Below are 19,520 nucleotides of genomic sequence, written 5' to 3'. Positions count from 1 at the left end.
TTATGTATTTAATACTTACCGTTTAGAAGACAAAGTCTTTAAAATTTGTAACTTGCCAAGTCAAAATGGTGAATTGTAATATTCAATATCTGTTTTGTTTGGTAGGAACCAATAACCATAGCCAATTAGTATAGTCAACAAAATATCTCAAATTTCTTCAAAGGAAGAGAAAAATATATTAAAGAGACCTAATCCTTGTATATATCTAACCACCATGATTGTTGCACTAGGACACTAGATAATTCTATACAATAATTGAATGGTCAACATTTTTAAGGTTCTAGAGAAGAGAGGGAGAGACGTTAGAATTTTTCTATGTTCAACGATAGAAACAAAATGTCCATATCTTGAGACCAAATTAATTGGAGTTGCAATTAACCACAAATTAACGTTTAGTTCATGGATTAGAACCATGTGATTAGAATTATTTTTGATTTATGTGTATTTTTTGGGAGAGAAAATACTGTACCGAACCACGAACCATGATTCAAATCAGGGAACGAATCTAGGTACCAAACATTTGCAATTTCTTATTGCCCTTTATCTCACAAGTTACAAACATGCCTTTTTCAATCGGTTTTGATGGATATATAGTCCATAATTCCTATACAATTACAAATAACTAATCAAACTCAAATATGAAAAAACTCTTTCTTTAGACTCTTTAATTGAATTATTACAGTTACATCCCATGCAGACCTTCTTTTTGGCATGCATAGGAGACTTATTTTTGTGAGGTAATATTGATAACCGATGAGAAAGAAATACCAAGCATTATGGTAAAAATGGGTATATTTAACTATCAAATTACGGGCAATTTCTAAGACTTGATTTCCCCTAAATCGGCTTGGAAAGAAATTGAATGCTTGAGATCATCCCCAATGTGAAGAGTGTGTTCACCCATTGGAATCCTTCGGATCCCAAATTGGTCCACAATGCTAAGGTGCTTGCAAACATGGACACCAAGTATGACCCTTTGCCGAGACCCAGCCGCCAAATGGACCTTCTGAAAGCCCACCAGTTGCTTATGGGCGGCCCATTTGTGGGTCGGCGGGGTTGAAAATATTAGAAGAGTGTGGGTCCCATCTGTTGGCCCATTGTTCTCGACATCGATATGAATTCTTAGAGATAGAGAATTGCAATCAGTGTGGGTGACTCTAACGGCCTTACTTAACGACGTTGAGTTCGCGGAGGAGGCATGAAGTCTCGCAATGGGAATGGAGACTTGTGTGGGAGCTTGAGCTAATTTGTGGACAAATGTGGTGTAGCTAAGACCGTAGCCAAATGGGAAAACGACGGGGCCTTTGTAGAAGCGGTAAGTTCTGCCGGGGTAGCCTCTTGTCGGGTTTGCCCTCATGTCCATGCTTGTCATTGGCACATTGGCTAGGTAGCTTTGTGGGTACCATGTCATTGGAAGCTTTCCTCCTGAAACACAAAAATGATATACTAGTATTAACTCGTGTTATGGTTTTGAAACAATATTGAAATGCAAAATGAAAACACACTAATTACTTCATGTATTAGCATTGTCCACCTTTCCATTGATGCAATTGTTGTATGGTGGGCTAAACACAAGCTAGTCACATTTATCATGTAATGCTATATAACTTTATCTAGTAATGAATTATAGTTATAATATGATAAAATGTTAAACTAACTAGATCATATATTGTTATCTTTTTTTGCCCAATCAATCATATATTGGCCCTGTTTGGTAATGATTATAGACTAGTTAAAAGCGTTTTTTTAAACAAGTTTTGACTTTTTTTGTGTTCGATAAAAAAGTAAAAAAAGTGCTTATGGAATAGAAATCATAATACAGAGAAATGCAACTTTAATTTTTTACTTGTGCAGAAATCAGTATCCCTCTCTTTAATGAACATTTTTAAATACCCAAAAGACCATCCATTTTATTTCATAATTCCTAAAATACCCTGACATAACTATTACTCTCCCTCCATGTGTTTATATATATTTTGAAATGAAAAAGGTTATATAATCCCCCGTATTCATCAACGTTTCTTCTTCTTCCTTTTTCTTACATTTCTTTTCATATGTTATTTTCTTCTTAAAAACGCACAAACTTCAAAGTTCTATTTAAATTGTGGCTAAAACTTCTCACATGATAATTATAAAATAAAATTTGTCCATATTAATTACATATCATATGTCCATATATTTCAGCAGAAAATAAAAAATATAATGTCCACATATGTATATATAAAACCTTTTCTATAAAATTAATTTTGGTCATTTTAAACACGTACAACAATTTAGCTCCATATTTTATCAAACATTATGATCCTGTTTTTAGAATTAACAACAATTTTAATATTACAGTTTACTAAACACTCAACTGCTACTTATTCTTTTAACACAACTAACAATAATTTTTTTTTAAATTTACAGCATTATCAAATGGACTTATTGTTATCTAACAATACTTATATATGATGTGAAATTAATAAACAATAAATTGTTATGTAGCAGTATTGATATGACGATACTTTTTAGATAAGGGCCCGTTTAGTTCGCTGATTCGAGTTTTTAATTTGAGTTGAGATGTGATTTTATGTGAGAGCTTTTTACTGTAGCAAAAAAGTTAGATGTGATTGTTTGTGAGAGCTTTTTACTGTAGTAAAACTCGAATTTTAAACTCGAATCAGCGAAATGAACGGGGAATACGAATCACCACATAATAAATATCTTACCAGGATTTGTGGTACCAAACAAGACGTCAGCAATGGCAGCTCCTCCAGCTTGGCCAGGGTAGCCAACCCAAAGAATTGCACCAATACGGGGGTCACGCTGAGCAAAGGAAACATCAATAGGACCACCAGACATTAAGACCAAGATGGTTGGGCCTCTGGAGGCCTTAGCCACTCTTGACACAAGCTCTTGTTGGTGTCCTGGTAAGAGTAGCCCACTTCTATCCCTGAACTCAGCTTCAATGGACTGGTCCAAGCCCATTACTAACACCGTTGCGTCGGCTTGCCGGGCGGCGGCCTCGGCAGCTCCAAATTGCTGGTTGTTGTCACAAGCTACACCGGTGCACCCTGCTTGGTGAATGGTCTTTGCATATCTACCGATTCCTTGTAGAGATGTGGTGTAGCCACATGCAACCCCTAATATATAAGGATTGAAAGACATAAGTTGTGCTATAGACAGTCGCGAGTTTATAGACTATACACTATTTATTATTGATCAGTATATGTCCCACATAAATGTTAAGAATATTGTTATTAAGTTCCATTCATTTCACCGATTCGAGTTTTACTATAATAAAAAACTCTCAAAAACAGTATAAACGTATAGACTATACATTATTTATTGTTGATCAGTATACGTCCCGCGTAAATATCAAGAGTATTGCTATTAGACTTCTTGAGCTCAATGTGCCCGCGTATACAAGTGGGGCCCACGTCTCTCTCTAGCATGTCCTAGCTTCGAGGAGTCCACACTTATCACCGGGTCATCCTAGCATTTCTCTTAGAATAAATATGGGGTGCGTTTGGAACTCATTTTAAAATGATTTTAATTTTTTGTATGAAAATGAAAATGAAAACGTTTTTAATCTCAGACAGAAAATCATTTTTGAAAATGCGTTTGGTAGTTTTATCAAGAGATTGTTTTCAGTATAAAAAATTTCATTAATGTCTCTCTCTCAATCTGTGCTCGAGAGAGGAGAAAACGAAAACAAAAAATGAAAAACGAGTAAAAGTCATTTTTCATTTTTATCTTATTTTACACTAAATTAAAAAATTACTTTCATTTCCGTTTTTTGTCTTTATTATGCCAAATGCGGTTTTGAAAACGTTTCTATTTTTTTTTTCAAAAAATGTGAAAAATAAAAAGCAAGATCAATTCCAAGCACGGTGATGGTACGTGTATTTCGTTGGAAATTGGAATAGATAAGGAGAGAAGGAAAGAAAAACAATTTTACCAGCATAGTTGCCAATCATGGTAACAGTGACATCAGAATTGGGCCCAATAACAGCTACAGTTCGATGGCGTCTGGTGGAGAGTGGCAGAGTTGGCTCACGGTTCTTAAGCAGAACAATGCCTTGGCGAGCCGCCTCAAGGGCCAGCTGCTTGTGGGCCGGAGTGCACACGTCATTTGGGCCCAAGTTTCCAAATGGTTGGGCTGATGGCTCACCATCAAACATGCCCAGTCTCATCTGGACCGTAATCAAGTTAGCAAGGGCATTGTTCACATCAATCTCACTTAGCAGGCCTCTTCGTACAGCAGCCTCTGTGTAGATAGCAAGAAAAGGCCCACAATCCAAATCCAAACCTTCATTTCACCCAAAAAAAGAAAAAAAAAAAAACTCATTAGCCGAAGATGATGAAATTTAGAGAAATGATGTGCATTATGAAAAAATTTTATGGCGGGACTCATATTATTAACATCATGATGTAAGTGCATATGCGCCAAAATTCTGTAAAACTAAAATTATTGTTTTGTCCTATTTTTTGCCTTAACAAGTTATATTTTAGTTTCATGAATTTTTTTAATTGCGCTAAATTTGCATATTATTTTATTCTTAAGTAATTCTCATATTTCAAGCAACAACAAAAAAAAAGTAATTCTCATATGATTTCACACAGAGTGAGAACACACAAAATACTAGTACAAATTTCCAAATTTTCACCATAAAAGTTTCCATTTTACAGAAAGTATGAGAGAAAAACCTGCTTTAATTGTGTCTGCTGCAGCTTCTTCTGGTGTCTTAGTATAATGCTGGCTATCATATAGAACACCAACAGAATCACAGTCCGAGACAATGTACCTATTTTATGACAATAAACAATGAAAAAAAAAACAAATTAGCAAAATGGTTTAGCACAATCATTAGAAAGTTGAACAATTTCCTAGTGTTTCCTATATGTGAATTTTAATCTAATTGGACTTACCCATTAAGATGCCATTGACCTCTGATTGTGTTCTTGAGAAGGTCAGGGTCAGCACATGTTGGTTTTCCATTGACTTGATTGTATGAACACATTACACTTGCCACCTTCCCTTCCACCACACATGCTTTGAATGGCACATCATATGTGTCCTCCAAGTCTTGCCTACTTACCTGCATAGGAAATTTTTCCGATCAATCGTCATGCAAATAATGAGCTCACGTCGACTATATTATCTTGCTTGCAACGTATAATTCTTGAGTTTTAACTATCTATAAAATGTGAGCACCGATTATAATTTTAGGGTTTGTCTTCAGTCTTTCGACAGATCAGTCTCACACATTAAACGGATAAAAATTAAATTATAATCAATAAAACATAATAAATATTCTATTATATTTTCGCCTTTTACATGTTATACGTCCACGTTCAGGATTGACTATAGCTTTAATTGTGGGACCCACAAAGGAACCAACTAAACATGTTAAAAGGATTTTGAGCTCTCAAATTACTCTGTTCCAGTTGGGCATAATCTGAATTTGGTATAGGAGGTGGACAGTTACCAAAACACTATAATAACACCAAATTGCAGCACTCCCATTTGGTGATATCAAAAGTTAGAATCTAGCACCAGCAAGGCACAGCAATACTGTAGTTAGGACAAAGAAAAGTAGACTGATTTCCTAGTTCCTACAATGGTAAGCACATAAATTTATAGGACTTATATTGGGCATCCAATATCCAAATTATTAAATTTGATACCACTTTCTCTGCTAAAGTGCAATTATTGGACAGCAAAGGGTGACCATTTTTAATATTTTGGACCACAAACTTCCATAACTCTTTTTTTTTTTTTTTTTTTTAAAGTCCCTTCTGAGCAGCTTGGAAGTCACTTTCATTTTCTTATACAGAATTGGAAGTTGGTCGTGTGAGCAATCTTTCACTCCTCATTCACCATACTGATTTGATATTGAGGAAATATTCCAAAGACCATCACAAAAAAGTTATATATAATCTAGCATTTAAAAATTTAAAATAATGCTATTGGTTGATTATTTTTCCCACAGCACCTTTTTGCAGCTCACTAAAATAACATACAAGAGAAAGACAGACAAAAACAGAGAACAAATACTTTGTTGGCAAAGTTTTGCTATATGCAACTGACATAAAGTTAAGTCTACAAAAAGAAATAAAAAATATAGGTGGGAATATTCTGTCAATGGTGTAGTTTCTTTTACATGATTATAATATTATCTGACGGTAAAAAATAAAAAATTGATTAGCGGGTAATAAAATGTTTGTTTCATATTTTTTCAAAGAACTTTTCAAACAAAAGAAAAAGAGTGTAAGGATTGAGATCATTTTCTTACCCTAGCATTGAAATGATACCTATCCACACCATTCCAATTGTCAAGATCATAGGCTGTGTAGTGTTTGCAACAAGCAGCAACCTTGAGCTTGTTCCCTGCTCCATTGCCCTGGAGACCCCGGACATAGCTAGCGGCATACTTTCCGGCTAGGACGGGGTCTTCGCCGGGTGTTTCTTGGCCTCGGCCCCAACGGGGGTCGCGGAATATGTTCACATTTGGGCTCCAAAATGTCAAACCAGCCAGTCCTCCATTGTACATTGCTCTTGCTTCATCAGAGACCACCTGTGTTTTGTCACACAAAATTAAGCACGGTCAAAAATCAGCATCAAATTGGTTTTTACAATCAAACAGTATTAGTGCGTTCTTTTCATAATTTAGTATTATTTTGGCAGTTTTTAAATGGTTTTATTGCATTACAAAGGCCTAATTTGTTGCAAATTTATATTTATAATTGTATCTGTCATATAGAATGAAAGGTTCATATTTCTTGTTGTGCAAGCAACGAATTCTAATAGCTTTACTTAAACAAGCCTATGGATTAACCCATGTCGTTTTTTTTTTCTAATAAAGAATATTGAAAAGCACAATTTAGTCGTTAATTCATTTGGATCCTTTACTTGGTTTAGCTTCATTAATAGTAAAGTTTTCCATCGCCAGATTAGTAAAAGGAAGAAAATTTTCTTTTTTGAAATTTCCATGGAACTTGGGCGGATGGGGAAAGGAAAAATGACTTAAGAGGAGGACACAAAAACAGAAAAGCTTTTCTACATCTACTAAAAGAGGAAAAGTTAATAGAGTGGTCCAAATATCAATTATTATACGTGTTTTAGATTTATAGTAGAATTAAACTCCATATATATGTTTTATATATATATATATATATATTGGGACCAAAAACTATATAATAGATGAATTATAATTTATACTCGCCAATATACCTAGCAAGTTTGACTTGTAATACAGCAAGAATCTCTACCAATTCTCACTTTCTGATGGTTGTGGGGTCACTTTGCCACTAGTTGGACTGCGAAAATTAAGTTCATTTTGAAAAAAAAAAAAAACTTAGGAGATGTTTGGTTCATGGATTAGAACCATGTGATTAGAACCATTTTCGATTTATGTGTATTTTTTGTGAGAGAAAATACTGTAACTAACCACGAACCATGATTCGAATCAGGGAACGAATCTCCCAACCAAACAACACCTTAACAAATCTTTTTCGCCGAGAGGGAAAAAAAAAAAAAAAATTGCTTTAGTGCGGTAAGAAAGAAAAAACTTTCTATTAATTAGTACGTTATTGTTGTAAATAGTTGAATTTTGATAATTAGATCATGTTGATGATTTACATTTTGTTTTGGATTGATATTGATTTTAATGTGATTTAGCGTTTGTATAATTATTGATAATGATCCCTTACCATATGAAAACGAAATAGAAAAAAGAAACTTTTTCCTAATTGGCAGAGAACCTAGTATAATTATAGGAACGAAAATCAACTACCACCTCATAAATAGCTTGTTGAAAAATGAAGATTCTTTCGTTGTCTTTATTTTTGTAGTAGTTAAAATGCATAATGGCACAACGAACTCTTTTACACGTTTTTGTGGCAATAGTGTTAAACTTTCATTGTCGTTTGGCATTATCCAAAAATCATCAAGAGAATTTAAGTGAAAAATCATGTGGTCCTCTAATTAACGCTATATGGGACCAGAATCCAGCAAAAGAAAGCATTAAAGTACTTCGATTTTCAATATCCTTTGTCTGCTTTTAACTAAATCAATAATAGTGCTGGATATATATATATATATATATATATATGTATTTATTATTTTTTTATTTTTTTATTTATGCATGAAAATGTTTCTACTAACCTCACACTATATGACATGTTATCTATCTTGTCGACAATGACTCGTGAAGCTTAGAACATGGACAAATTAAATTGAGTAACGTTCAAGCAAAATAGATTATAAATTAATAAAGATATTTTTTTTTTAGCATCTTCAATCATAGTAAAAGATCATAATAATGTCTTTCTGGATAACAAAACTTTTTAAAAAAATACGAAAGGCTAAAGAAAAGGAATAAGTTATTTCTTTTTGAAAACTTTGTAATTCTAAAAGCATGCAAGGACTGAGAAAACGTAAAAGAGCTTAAATAGCCGCAAAAAGAAATTCATTATTGAAAAAAAAAAAAGAAGTTAATAGTACACTTGGCCGAGTGTATTTTTCTCTGAATAAAAAAAAAAAATCCAAAAGGCGGCTGAAGAAAAACCTTAATAAATTCTTACTTTTCTTCAAGAAATAAAAAATACTTAGTATTATTTAGACCATCCAAAACTGTAGAGAACACATACAATGGCTTAAAAAACCCAAAAAAAAAAGGACTATATATGATTGGAAAAAAGAAATACTTGGAACGCAATCTATACTAATACTTTGTTACGATTGAGATATACATACATACATATATATATAAAACAAAATAAGTTTTAAATTTTATTATCAGAAAGATAGAGAAAAAATAAAAAAGAAATTTATTAGGGGAAAAAAATCCTCACCCGTCCGATCTCCTCCCACAAAGACTCGTTGAAAGAAGCAGCAGTAGTAATGACCTGAGGGAAGCTGGTGGCCCCAGGGAAGGCCCCACCGAACTTGGTGCCTGGGCCCACATTGGAGACCCCATGAAGTGCCTCTGACCACCACTCGTATCCCTGGATGCCAAGGCGAGGCACCTCAATGGCATTGTTCACAAGCAGCCTGATCTTCTCCTGCAACGTCAGCCGTCCGATCAAGTCACTCACCCGCACGTGCACCGGCAGCGTCGTCCGGCAGAACCTCAGGCTCCTCGTCAGGCCGCTCCGCGGGTCGCACGCGAACGGCGCACGTGCGGCAACGAGCGTGTTACTAAAACTAGTCAAGAAGAAGAAGAAGACTAATAAAATGTTGGTTTTGTTTTTGGTTTTGGGTTTGGGTTTGTGGGAATAGGCCATAATGGGATATTTTGGTTTGGTTTTCTTTTTGGTGTATAATGTTAAAGGGCTTTGTGTTTTGGAGATGAATTGTTGTTGGTATATATAGAAGAAAGAAGATGATAAAAAAGAGGTTTGATATTATTCATGATCGGATTTCCACGTCAATATTATGTATAACATGATGATGGCATGATCATGAAGTTAAAACTGTTAAGCAAAAAACACAAAAATAGAGAGAGAGAGAGAGAGAGAGAGATGGCATGATCATGAAGTTAAAACTGTGAAGCAAAAAACACAAAAATAGAGAGAGAGAGAGAGAGAGAGAGAGAGAGATGGAATATAGGAGTTAGTGAGTCAGTGAAACACGCATGGCAGGTCACAAACTATATATGAGACATATAATATTGTTAGAAATAATTATATATTGCAGCTTTAATGTGAGCTTAGTGAATAAATAAATGTAATATCCATAACATATGTAGGTGCTTTAATTTGAAGAGTTGGCTAAAGAGAGAAAAGGGGGAAAAAGGAGATTGAGATTGGAATAGAAAAAGAAGTTGATTATTAATTACTGATTAATAATTTTGTGTGGGTCACGGACTGGAGAATCTATTTCTGATCATCTGAGGACTAAAAGCGCCAGTAGCTACAGTAGTTAGTACCGGCCACCCAATTAGATTTTAGCCGCCATCAAAATGGAAAGTTTTGTTTCTGAAGGTTAACCAATTAGAAAAGTTGACGATCGAGTTTGATCAGGCAAAAAAAAGAAGAAAATTTACAATAATACTCTTGTGACTGAATGTGTATATTTGATACAAATATTGTCGGGTCTATGACTTTTCGTATATTAGAAAGAAATAAAACCATCATAATCCAAATTTTGAATCACATATTGACACAGTCTCGTTCACAACCACTTGAGCTAGTACTCTCAATATTGTGTGTGTGTGTGTGTGTGTATTTATATATTTTAAGAGATTACAATCTATGTATTATGTACGTATAATGTTGGTTTTGTTGGTTTCACTTTCATAATATATGTTTTTGGTAAGAAAGCACTATATATATATATATATATAAATGTTACCCCTAGAACCAAAATAGCCCTAGATTAAAAAAAAAAAAAAAAGTATTTGGAAAGCTCGGTTTTCGGATTAATTTGTGCATGCAGTCATGGAATTTTAATTTACTGATCTCCCATTGATCATTAATGACTTTGACTGCCTAGAAAAGTAGCATTTCAATATATATATATAAGAGTAGAAATTTTACATTCTCGTGACAATATATGTTCATATACTACTTGACTGACTGATGATCATCAGGACCAGAAAATAGGGTAATCTCGTGACTGTAATATATTCAAAGTGAAATATAAACATTTGTCTTCTTGTTCAACTTATCTTTGTCTTGTGAGTTGCGGTTAATCAAAAGGAAGAAAAGTGCATGTTTTTGGTGTTTTGTTTTGCCTCTCTCTCTCTCTCTCTCTCTCTCTCTCTCTCTCTCTCTATATATATATATATATATATATATTTATATTTATATTTATGTTCATATATATATATATATGTATATAGTTTCTGTCTAGCTAGCTTAAGAGCACTTATATGTGACATGTATGTATGGGCTTATATTATGGTGTAGATACGGTAGCTGACACAAGATATGTAGATGTCTTATAATATATGTTATATATATATATATATCTATATACATATATTTTATTGCAAATAGAATTGTTTGATTAGCTTGGACCAGCTAACCCATGAGAGATGTATAATTTTAGCCTTATATTAAAGTTTCAGCATGCAATGAGAATTATTTTATTAGTTTGGACCCCATGCGAGAATATAAAGCTGACTGTAATTTATCTTTTATTTCCTTAATTTATTAAGAAAAAAAATGAAAAATCCCTTTTCCTAACAAATATGAAGACTACTTCGAATAGACTCTTCATAACACGCTTAGTCAATAATATTTATGTGCTTGATTTATCTATTTAACTGCACACGTAGAAGAACCACTAATTTTGCATATGCATTTCTTTGTTTATGCAAATCAATGACGAGATACAAAAATGGACACAATAATATCTATTAGTAATTTAAGATATGTGTGATCAATTGGTTTCCTATAAGCCTAGGCCCCACAAGAAACATAATTATCAATATGTACATTGAAATATAGAAATACATAATTCAAATATAGGTGCATAATTTATAACAGCAGCTAGCCCGTACCATTTAGGGCCAAATTAGTCTGATTTTTATTATCCCAGATTCCATTTAACAACCATATCTTCTATAATAATTTGTCAAATAATTAATAACCTACCTTATCATCTACAAGACGAGACTGAGGTCATTGGAATGTATTTTCATGCAATTATACAATTATAGTACTATAATACGTCTCTTGTGAATAAAAGTGGTTAAGTAGATTTTTTTTTTTGGCCACTTCAAGGACTATATATGAAATTATGAATATCGATATTTTTCTTCCTTGTTTCACCATATAAGTGTTATTATTCTCCTTGTTATGCTTTTTTTTTTTTTTTTTTTTTGGCTTTTGGCACAAACAACATTTAAATCCTAGCTAGTTCACTTTGCCTAAAAAATAGTTATGAAAATGTTATTGCCCATGCATCCTTTTGCATCATCCCCTTCTCACAGCCTTTATATGCAACCTCCCAAATTGATTCCTACTTTCCCTGCCAAAAGTGGCCCCAAAAAAAAAAAGAGATAAAAGAATTATATGATGGGGTATAATTATATAAAATAATACCACGTCATGAATACTAATAAAACTCTGAACGTTCAGATCTTCATTGAATTCTATTAAATTTACATTTTTTGTTCTCATACGATTATGATATAGAATTAGCGGAAAAATGACTTTGATATTAGGGGTTACCCTTGTTATATTGTAGAATTTCAATTTATTCTCCTCACTTGTACACTTATTTGGACCTTATAAGTTTTACTCTTTAATCTTCCATTTTGTTGGTAAGGAAATTAAATTATGATCATAGCTAGGCCTTTGCATTGTCAAGTGGCAAGTAGACTTTTAGTCCCTTGTTTGTGTTGCCAAGTGACGCTCTTATATACATACATACATATACATATACATATACATATACACATATATATATATATATATATTGTGTTAAGTTTTATGGGAATATTGGTAATAATTCAGTTTGGTTGTTTGCTTTTATATGGTCATGGTCATGGCCAGGCCAACCAACCCTACTACTGATCAGTTACTCATTTCTTTTGCTTAGTTTGTTAGAAGACACACACAAACTAGGGAATAATAATGTGAAACAAGAAATGCCAAATTTGAGAAAAAGATGATTGGTTGGATTTGCATGAAGTGAGATGGACCCAAACCAACCCAACCCCCCCTTTCATCTGGCTTGAAATTCTTGACAACTTTTAGTTTTGGATGAGAACAAATAAAACCCATAAAAAATGGAAAACAAAAAATAATAATTAAGAAGGAAAAAAAAAAAAAAAACATACGTGGATGAGACCAAACCTCTCTAAAGATGATGAGCTGCAATTTTAGGCACACAACTACTGCTGCATGGAGAAGATAGTGACTGGCCATTACACTCTTATCCTCAATATACACAATCAGAAACATTGCCATGAGATATATAGCTTTGCCAACTAGCTCATATGTATATATATATATATATATGTATGTATATATGAAGATCTTCTTATCCTCTTTTTTAGTTCCTTGCTAGCTTTGAGTCTTTATTTTAAGTAAAGACATATTTATCTGCCTCAAGCCCCACATTCATTTGTCAAAGTTGGTTGGCTTGTTATTATTATTAAAAGAAATTAGAACCATAATAAGCTTTGATTGATCAGTATACATCGGATATTTCTTTTTCATTTGCGTGGAAGGGAAATAAGCTTTGATTAATCAGTGTACTTCAGATTTTTTTTTTTCTTTTCTTTTCAATTTGCATGGTAGTGAGTAAAAGGCAAACGATGATCACAAACCAACCAACTTAAAGACTAAGGTTGTGTTTGGTACGAGGGTTTTAGAACCGGAACTATAATTCTGGTTCAAACTTTTATTTGTTTACAAAAAGTAAAAAATATTTTTTGAAAACCAGTTTTTGGTTTGAATGGTTCTGATTCAATGTTTGAATCCTGATGTGATGTTTTAAACCAAAACCACTCCAAAAAATAAAACCACATCTCCTCTTGATTTTGGATGGTTCAAACCTCTGGTTCTGATTCTAGTTCCTGAACTATGATTTGAACCCCAAATTCAAACCATAAATCATGGTTCTAGTTCTAAAATTAAAACCACCCTGATGTGAACCCTCATACCAAACGCAATCTAAATGAATAAACCTCTTTTATCGAAATAGCAACAGAGAGAGATAGAACAGAACTTGTTAAGGTTAAAAAGGGTTTAAATAACAAGGTATAATGAAAGGGGCCGGTCTAGATGCGGGGCCGTGCGAGTCAGCCGAAAACTCGCCCCGACCCACCCCATTGACATCCCTAAAAGGGTGTTATTTTCAAAAGATGGTTACTTTGCGTAATTGGGCAACATAGATTCCCTTGCAGACATGGAACATTGTACTGTTGTTTCTTGGTCAAGTGATGAAGCAAAAGTTTATCAAATTGCACGTTATGTTGACAAAGGCTGGGCCCAATTAATCCATTTTGCCAGGCAAGCAAACAATTGGATAATCATGACGCCCAGATAGTGAAACAGAATTCTTTTTTGTGCTAATCTGTACATGAAAAATTTCAGTCACATCACAAAAAGTCTTGCAAAATTACTGCCAATTACGTATAATACAAGCAACCTTTTCGGATAATGATACAATGGAAAAGTAAGCCTAAACATTATTTTCCTATAATTCCCATGACAGAATCTCATAACAAAAGCTTTAATACATTAAGGTAGATTACAAGGTCTCATACATTGTCTAACAAGGACATAAATAACAAAGATAAAGATTGTTATTATGAAGATTACTCTCTTTTTATTTCGTCACCATGATTGATTTTATTATAACTTGCTCTTCTTGAGAGGCCCCATTTCTTTAGCCTTGGCCCTCAACAAATGCTTCTGTATTTTCCCGGTTGCGGTTTTTGGCAATGGCCCAAATACCACAGATTTGGGAACCCAATAGGCAGGCATTTTGGACCTGCAAAACTTCATGATATCTTCTGCTAAATGTTGCTCATTCGATTTGTCTACATTGGGCTTCAGTGTCACAAAGGCACAAGGAGACTCGCCCCACCGCTCGTCGGGCCTGGCCACCACAGACACCTCTAGTATTGCAGGGTGCAAATACATGATGTTCTCAACCTCCACGCTACTTATGTTCTCAGCCCCAGAGATGATGATGTCCTTTGATCTGTCCTTGATTTCTATGTACCCATCAGGGTGTTTCACAGCAAGATCTCCCGAGTGAAACCACCCGTTGGCAAAAGTTTCCTCGTTGGCTTTCGGATTCTTCAAGTAGCCCTTCATAACAGCATTCCCGCGCATCATGATCTCTCCGATGGTCTTTCCATCTGCAGGGACGGGTTGCATTGTTCGGCTGTTGATGACATCAAGACCTTCCAAGGCAATGTACCGGACACCTTGGCGTGCATTCAAACGGGCTTGTGTCTCGGGAGGAAGTGAGTCCCATTCAGGCTTCCAGGCACATATGGTGGAAGGGCCATACGTTTCGGAGAGACCATAAGTGTGGGCCACCTTGAAGCCCCTCTCAGACATTGCAAAGAGGACGGATGGGGGTGGGGCAGCACCGGCTGTCATTACGTGCACGGTGTGAGGGAGAGGAAGGATTGCCTCCTCCGGTGGCGCATTGACTATGGTGTTGAGCACCACTGGTGCCGCGCAAAAGTGAGTCACTCCATGCTTGGCTATGGCTGAATAAACTCCCTTTGCTGTAACCTGTGAAAATGGAAAGACAGTAAAATATGAAACTAAGCAAGCAATAATGAAAGAGTGATGCCAGACCAACAGAACAAGAAGAATAGACAGAGAAGAAGAAAAATAAATACTCAATATCATTAACCAACTAACCAATATTAACTGAAATAACAGTCACTAAGGGCCCGTTTGAGAAGTATATTTGAACCATGATTTGGGTTTTTATTCAAATTCTTTGTATGAGAACTATTGGCAGGAATTTTTTTGATTCAAATCTTTGTGAGAGGAAAAACACTATAGCAGAATCGTGGTTTGGGTTTGAATACATGTACCAAACAACCCCCCTTAAGACTATTTAGAGAGAGTAAAAGCACAAGAATGGAGACTAACAAAATAACAATAAGCAGGGACGGACCTAGCTAAGGCCAGCCCCCCAGCCCAGCTAGCTCCTTTAATATATATATATATATATATATATATATATAGAATATTTTTTTCTTTGTGAGAGGAAAAACACTATAGCAGAATCGTGGTTTGGGTTTGAATACATGTACCAAACAACCCCCCTTAAGACTATTTAGAGAGAGTAAAAGCACAAGAATGGAGACTAACAAAATAACAATAAGCAGGGACGGACCTAGCTAAGGCCAGCCCCCCAGCCCAGCTAGCTCCTTTAATATAGATATATATATATATATATATATTTAGAAACTATTATTTTACCCCATTTTTGTTGTTTTGCCTCCCTTAAAATTTCTTGTTTCTAAATTTTACGCTGAATGCTCCAGAAGTCTTCAATTATACCTTAAGTTTAATCTAAAATTTATTACTTTTACCCCCTAAAATTTTCTAACTCTAAATTTTAAAAAATTTTCATCTGCACTTTGATTTTTACTTCTAATTATACTCTATTACACAATTAATTTAGTTAAAATTTTAGTTTAATTCAAGCCCTTCCCTGCAAAAAAATTTCTGGCTTTGCTCCTGACAATAAGGGAAATTTTTTTAAATAACCAAGCTCTAAACAATCCAAATAGATAATGATAACAAAGATAAAATAACCGTAATCCATAAACACATAAGTTCCTAATTTTCTATATCCTGTTCCAGTGTTCCTCAACAAAGAGGTTATATAGTAAAAGATTCACCAAGAGCAAGATAAGCATGATTTGATTTAAACACAAAGGATTTACCATACAACTATTTTACCTGTCTAAGGCATATGCTTGTGCCACAAAGAGCAGCTAGAGTCCAAGGGTAGCACCAACCATTGCAATGGAACATTGGTAGAGTCCACAAGTATATTGCTCCTTCATTCATCCCCCAAACAAGGGCTCCACTCAACGACATCAGGTATGCCCCACGGTGGCTCAACACGACACCCTTCGGGCTTGCTGTTGTGCCAGAAGTGTAGCCCAAGGTAATGCTCTGCCACTCATCCTCTGGTGGCTTCCAAGCAAACTCAGGGTCACCAGTCTCTAGGAACTTCTCATACTCAATGGCTCCTCTACTCAGCGCGTGCTCGAGAGTCTTGGGATCACAGCCCTCGTCGCCTATGACAACGAGAAGCGGAGACTTGTAATGGCCCTTGCTTTTCTCCGTTAAGATTTTCAAGGCTTCCTCAGCCAAGGAAAAGAACTCTTGATCCACTATCACAGCTGCGGATGAAGAATGGCCGAGAAGGAATGCAATGGTTGACGCATTCAGACGAACATTCACGCAGTTTACCACTGCTCCAGCCATTGGTACGCCAAAATGTGCTTCATAAATGGCCGGAACATTTGGTGCAATTACCGATACCTGTTGGGGACGAACATAATTGAAACATTACTAAGAACTCTGAAGCCTTATTAAGAGATTCTAATTTAACAGCCAAAACCCACAAAAGATCAGATTTCATGAACTGATTGATCTGTCACATAATTGTTAAGGCAAGCCAAAGTATACAAATTGTACAAAGATATCACATATCAAACTCATAAGTCATAATGAAACATACCATATTTAAGAAAAAAATTTACAAAGTGTGCGGTTCCAATTTCCGCGTTAAGTGGGGAAAAAAAAGGATGTAATAGCACATAATAATGTAAAGATTTAGCCATTGCTTCTTGAAGGAGTCCAATTGAAGGAAACATTACGTTTCTATTTTGCTAAAAAGAGAAAAGGGTTCGAAACTTCAGGTTCAGAGCAGAACCAGCAGATAAAAGAAAAAACAGAACTTAAGGATTGCCTAATTTACCTTGATGCACAGAGGTAATGCTTTCTTCTTTCTTTATTTTTTTTTTATTTTTTTATTTTTTTATTTTTTTATTTTTTGCTTGAAGCTTTATTCATTGCGAATTATTAGGAAGTCAAGATTCAAAACCGAAAAGTAACATGACATATAAAGTATAGTTGTAAAAAGGCTAAGGTTGACCAAGCTCTTCCTAAGCTCAAACTCAATCAAATTGATAAAATGGCAAATACATTAACATTTTTGGCTAAATCCAGAAATACATTCACATTTTTGGCTTTAACTTCATTCAGCAAGTTTAAGGGGAAAAAGAGAAAGACCCACCAAATATATAACCTTTTCAGCAGCTTATCACTAAATTTCATCTTTACATAAATCAAATATGATTTCCTATGTGTATATATCACTATTGAATCAAGATAATTTTGCGCATTGAACAATAAGAAATATTTAATATCGGTTCAATAAAATTTCAACTAAAACACAAAAGCAATAATTCTATGAATTACTTATGGAATTATCTAATCTCAGCACGTGTATATTGGCATAATCATAGAAAGTCAACTCAAACTAAACTTAACGTTCTGGTCACTGTTTTTATCTGGGAAAAACACAAACACCTCAACCAAAACAATATAATTTTCCTTCTCTATTTTTTTTTTTTTTCCTTTTATAAATCTCAATATGGATAAAAATTTTATTTTGTTTAAGAAAGTAAACGCAAAAAGCTTAATTGGGCTTAGCTCAATAATAAAGCATCTTCCTTTAGTGGTATTTTATCATTTTTTTTTTCTGTTTCTTTCATTTTCTCGGCAATCAAACAAAAAGAAGGAAAGAAAAAAACACAAAGAAGGAAAGAAAGCTTAAGGAAGTAGTACCGTGGAACCGAGGCCGATGGAGTGAGCGGAGAGAGCAGAGGCCAATCGGCGGCATCGACGGTAAGTGTCGAGCCACGTGTAGCGTCGAGATCCATGCACCAAGGAAGGCTTGGTGGGGTGCACCGTAGCCGCTCTCTCCAGGAACCACATCGGCGTCAGCGCCGTGTAGTTGGCGTCGTTCTTCGGAAGATCGTCTATGTCTCTCCCCACCGCCATCTCCCCGGCTCTGCTCTCCTCTCTCACCTCTCTCTCTCTCTCTCTCTCTCTCTCTCTCTCTCTCTCTTGGTTTTTTGGTGGCGAAATGGAGAACGACAGTGAAGTTCTGGATTATGAAACGGAGACTTGAAAGTACGGTTGTATTTATATGTAGAAGATTACGTCACGATTAGATGATCGACGGCTGTGATTCCTAGTTGGACCTTGTCCATAAATAGTGCGCCAGTTTTTTTTTTGGCTTGAAATAAATAGTACGCCAGTTAAACTGTAGATCCTACCTCCCAGCTTCTGTTTTTGTTCAAACGTGATCGCAGAGGAATCTTCTTGATCCTTTTTCTTTTTCTTTTTTTTTTGTTTTCTTTTTGTTTTTTTGTTTTTATTTTGAGACCTTCCGGTACGTTAATATATCCATAGATTAGAACTATAAGATTAGAATTATTTTTTATTTACGTATATTTTTTATGAGAAAAATAATTGTAACGAATCATAAACCATAATTCGAATTAGAGAACGAATCATCTAACCAAACGGGCTCTTACTTATTAGATCTGTATAAAATCACATAAAAGTTAAAAAATAAACATATTTAACTGTTAGAAAATTTTAACATATTAGTACGCTGACGTATTGATAAGTCAAGTCTTTCTAACTGTTAAATTTATATATATTTTAATTTTTACGTATTTTTATATAAATTTAATAAATAAAAAATATAACTTACTGATATGTTAACGTATCAAAATTTTTTTTAAGAATATCATAATTTACTTCATTTTTTTTTTCTTCTGGGTGGATGAAATTGTAGATAAAGGGATTTGTTGCTGCCACAAAATTTTGGGCTCAATTTTTGTGGACAGTTCCAATATTTGTGAGAGGCTTACATTTCTCACAATAATTTTTAGTATTGTTTCCTTAAAAAATAAAATTGATATTTAAATAAAATTCTAGGCCCTTTCTTTTTTAAAAACAAAAAACATAAAAAACAAATTTCTATAAGCCGTTTTAAGCCATTAGAT

General features: G+C 34.5%; 2 protein-coding genes across 2 annotated transcripts; both read right to left on the bottom strand.

The window, feature by feature from the left end:
* Positions 1–506: 506 nt before the first annotated feature.
* LOC21391131 (putative beta-D-xylosidase) lies at positions 507–9,482 on the bottom strand. The gene is made up of 7 exons (XM_010096021.2): positions 8,842–9,482; positions 6,282–6,563; positions 4,915–5,084; positions 4,693–4,790; positions 3,944–4,294; positions 2,712–3,125; positions 507–1,425 (listed from the first exon to the last, which is right to left on the bottom strand). The coding sequence occupies exons 1-7, from the start codon at positions 9,271–9,273 to the stop codon at positions 821–823; spliced, it is 2,352 nt and encodes a 783-aa protein (XP_010094323.1). The 5' UTR covers positions 9,274–9,482; the 3' UTR covers positions 507–820.
* A 4,681-nt stretch (positions 9,483–14,163) lies between these two features.
* Positions 14,164–18,603, bottom strand: LOC21391130 (acetate/butyrate--CoA ligase AAE7, peroxisomal). Its single transcript, XM_010096020.2, has 3 exons — positions 18,289–18,603; positions 16,387–16,977; positions 14,164–15,198 (listed from the first exon to the last, which is right to left on the bottom strand). Exons 1-3 carry the CDS (start codon positions 18,502–18,504, stop codon positions 14,302–14,304), a joined length of 1,704 nt encoding a protein of 567 aa, XP_010094322.1. The 5' UTR covers positions 18,505–18,603; the 3' UTR covers positions 14,164–14,301.
* Positions 18,604–19,520: the final 917 nt, after the last annotated feature.

Source organism: Morus notabilis, unplaced genomic scaffold (assembly GCF_000414095.1).
Source record: "Morus notabilis unplaced genomic scaffold, ASM41409v2 Scaffold131, whole genome shotgun sequence".
NCBI lineage: Eukaryota > Viridiplantae > Streptophyta > Magnoliopsida > Rosales > Moraceae > Morus > Morus notabilis.
This window is presented reverse-complemented; position numbering and strand designations above follow the sequence as displayed.

Bases quoted from the DNA above. Each gene is read 5' to 3' on its own strand.
- LOC21391131 (XM_010096021.2), bottom strand. From the start codon at position 9,273: ATGGCCTATTCCCACAAACCCAAACCCAAAACCAAAAACAAAACCAAC. The intron at 4,791-4,914 runs GTAAGTCCAATT...GTCATAAAATAG, and splicing joins GGTCAATGGCATCTTAATGG to GTACATTGTCTCGGACTGTG. The intron at 4,295-4,692 runs GTTTTTCTCTCA...GGTGAAATGAAG, and splicing joins AGCAGACACAATTAAAGCAG to GTTTGGATTTGGATTGTGGG.
- LOC21391130 (XM_010096020.2), bottom strand. From the start codon at position 18,504: ATGGCGGTGGGGAGAGACATAGACGATCTTCCGAAGAACGACGCCAAC. The intron at 16,978-18,288 runs GTACTACTTCCT...CGTCCCCAACAG, and splicing joins CCATCGGCCTCGGTTCCACG to GTATCGGTAATTGCACCAAA. The intron at 15,199-16,386 runs GTAAAATAGTTG...CCATTTTCACAG, and splicing joins CAAGCATATGCCTTAGACAG to GTTACAGCAAAGGGAGTTTA.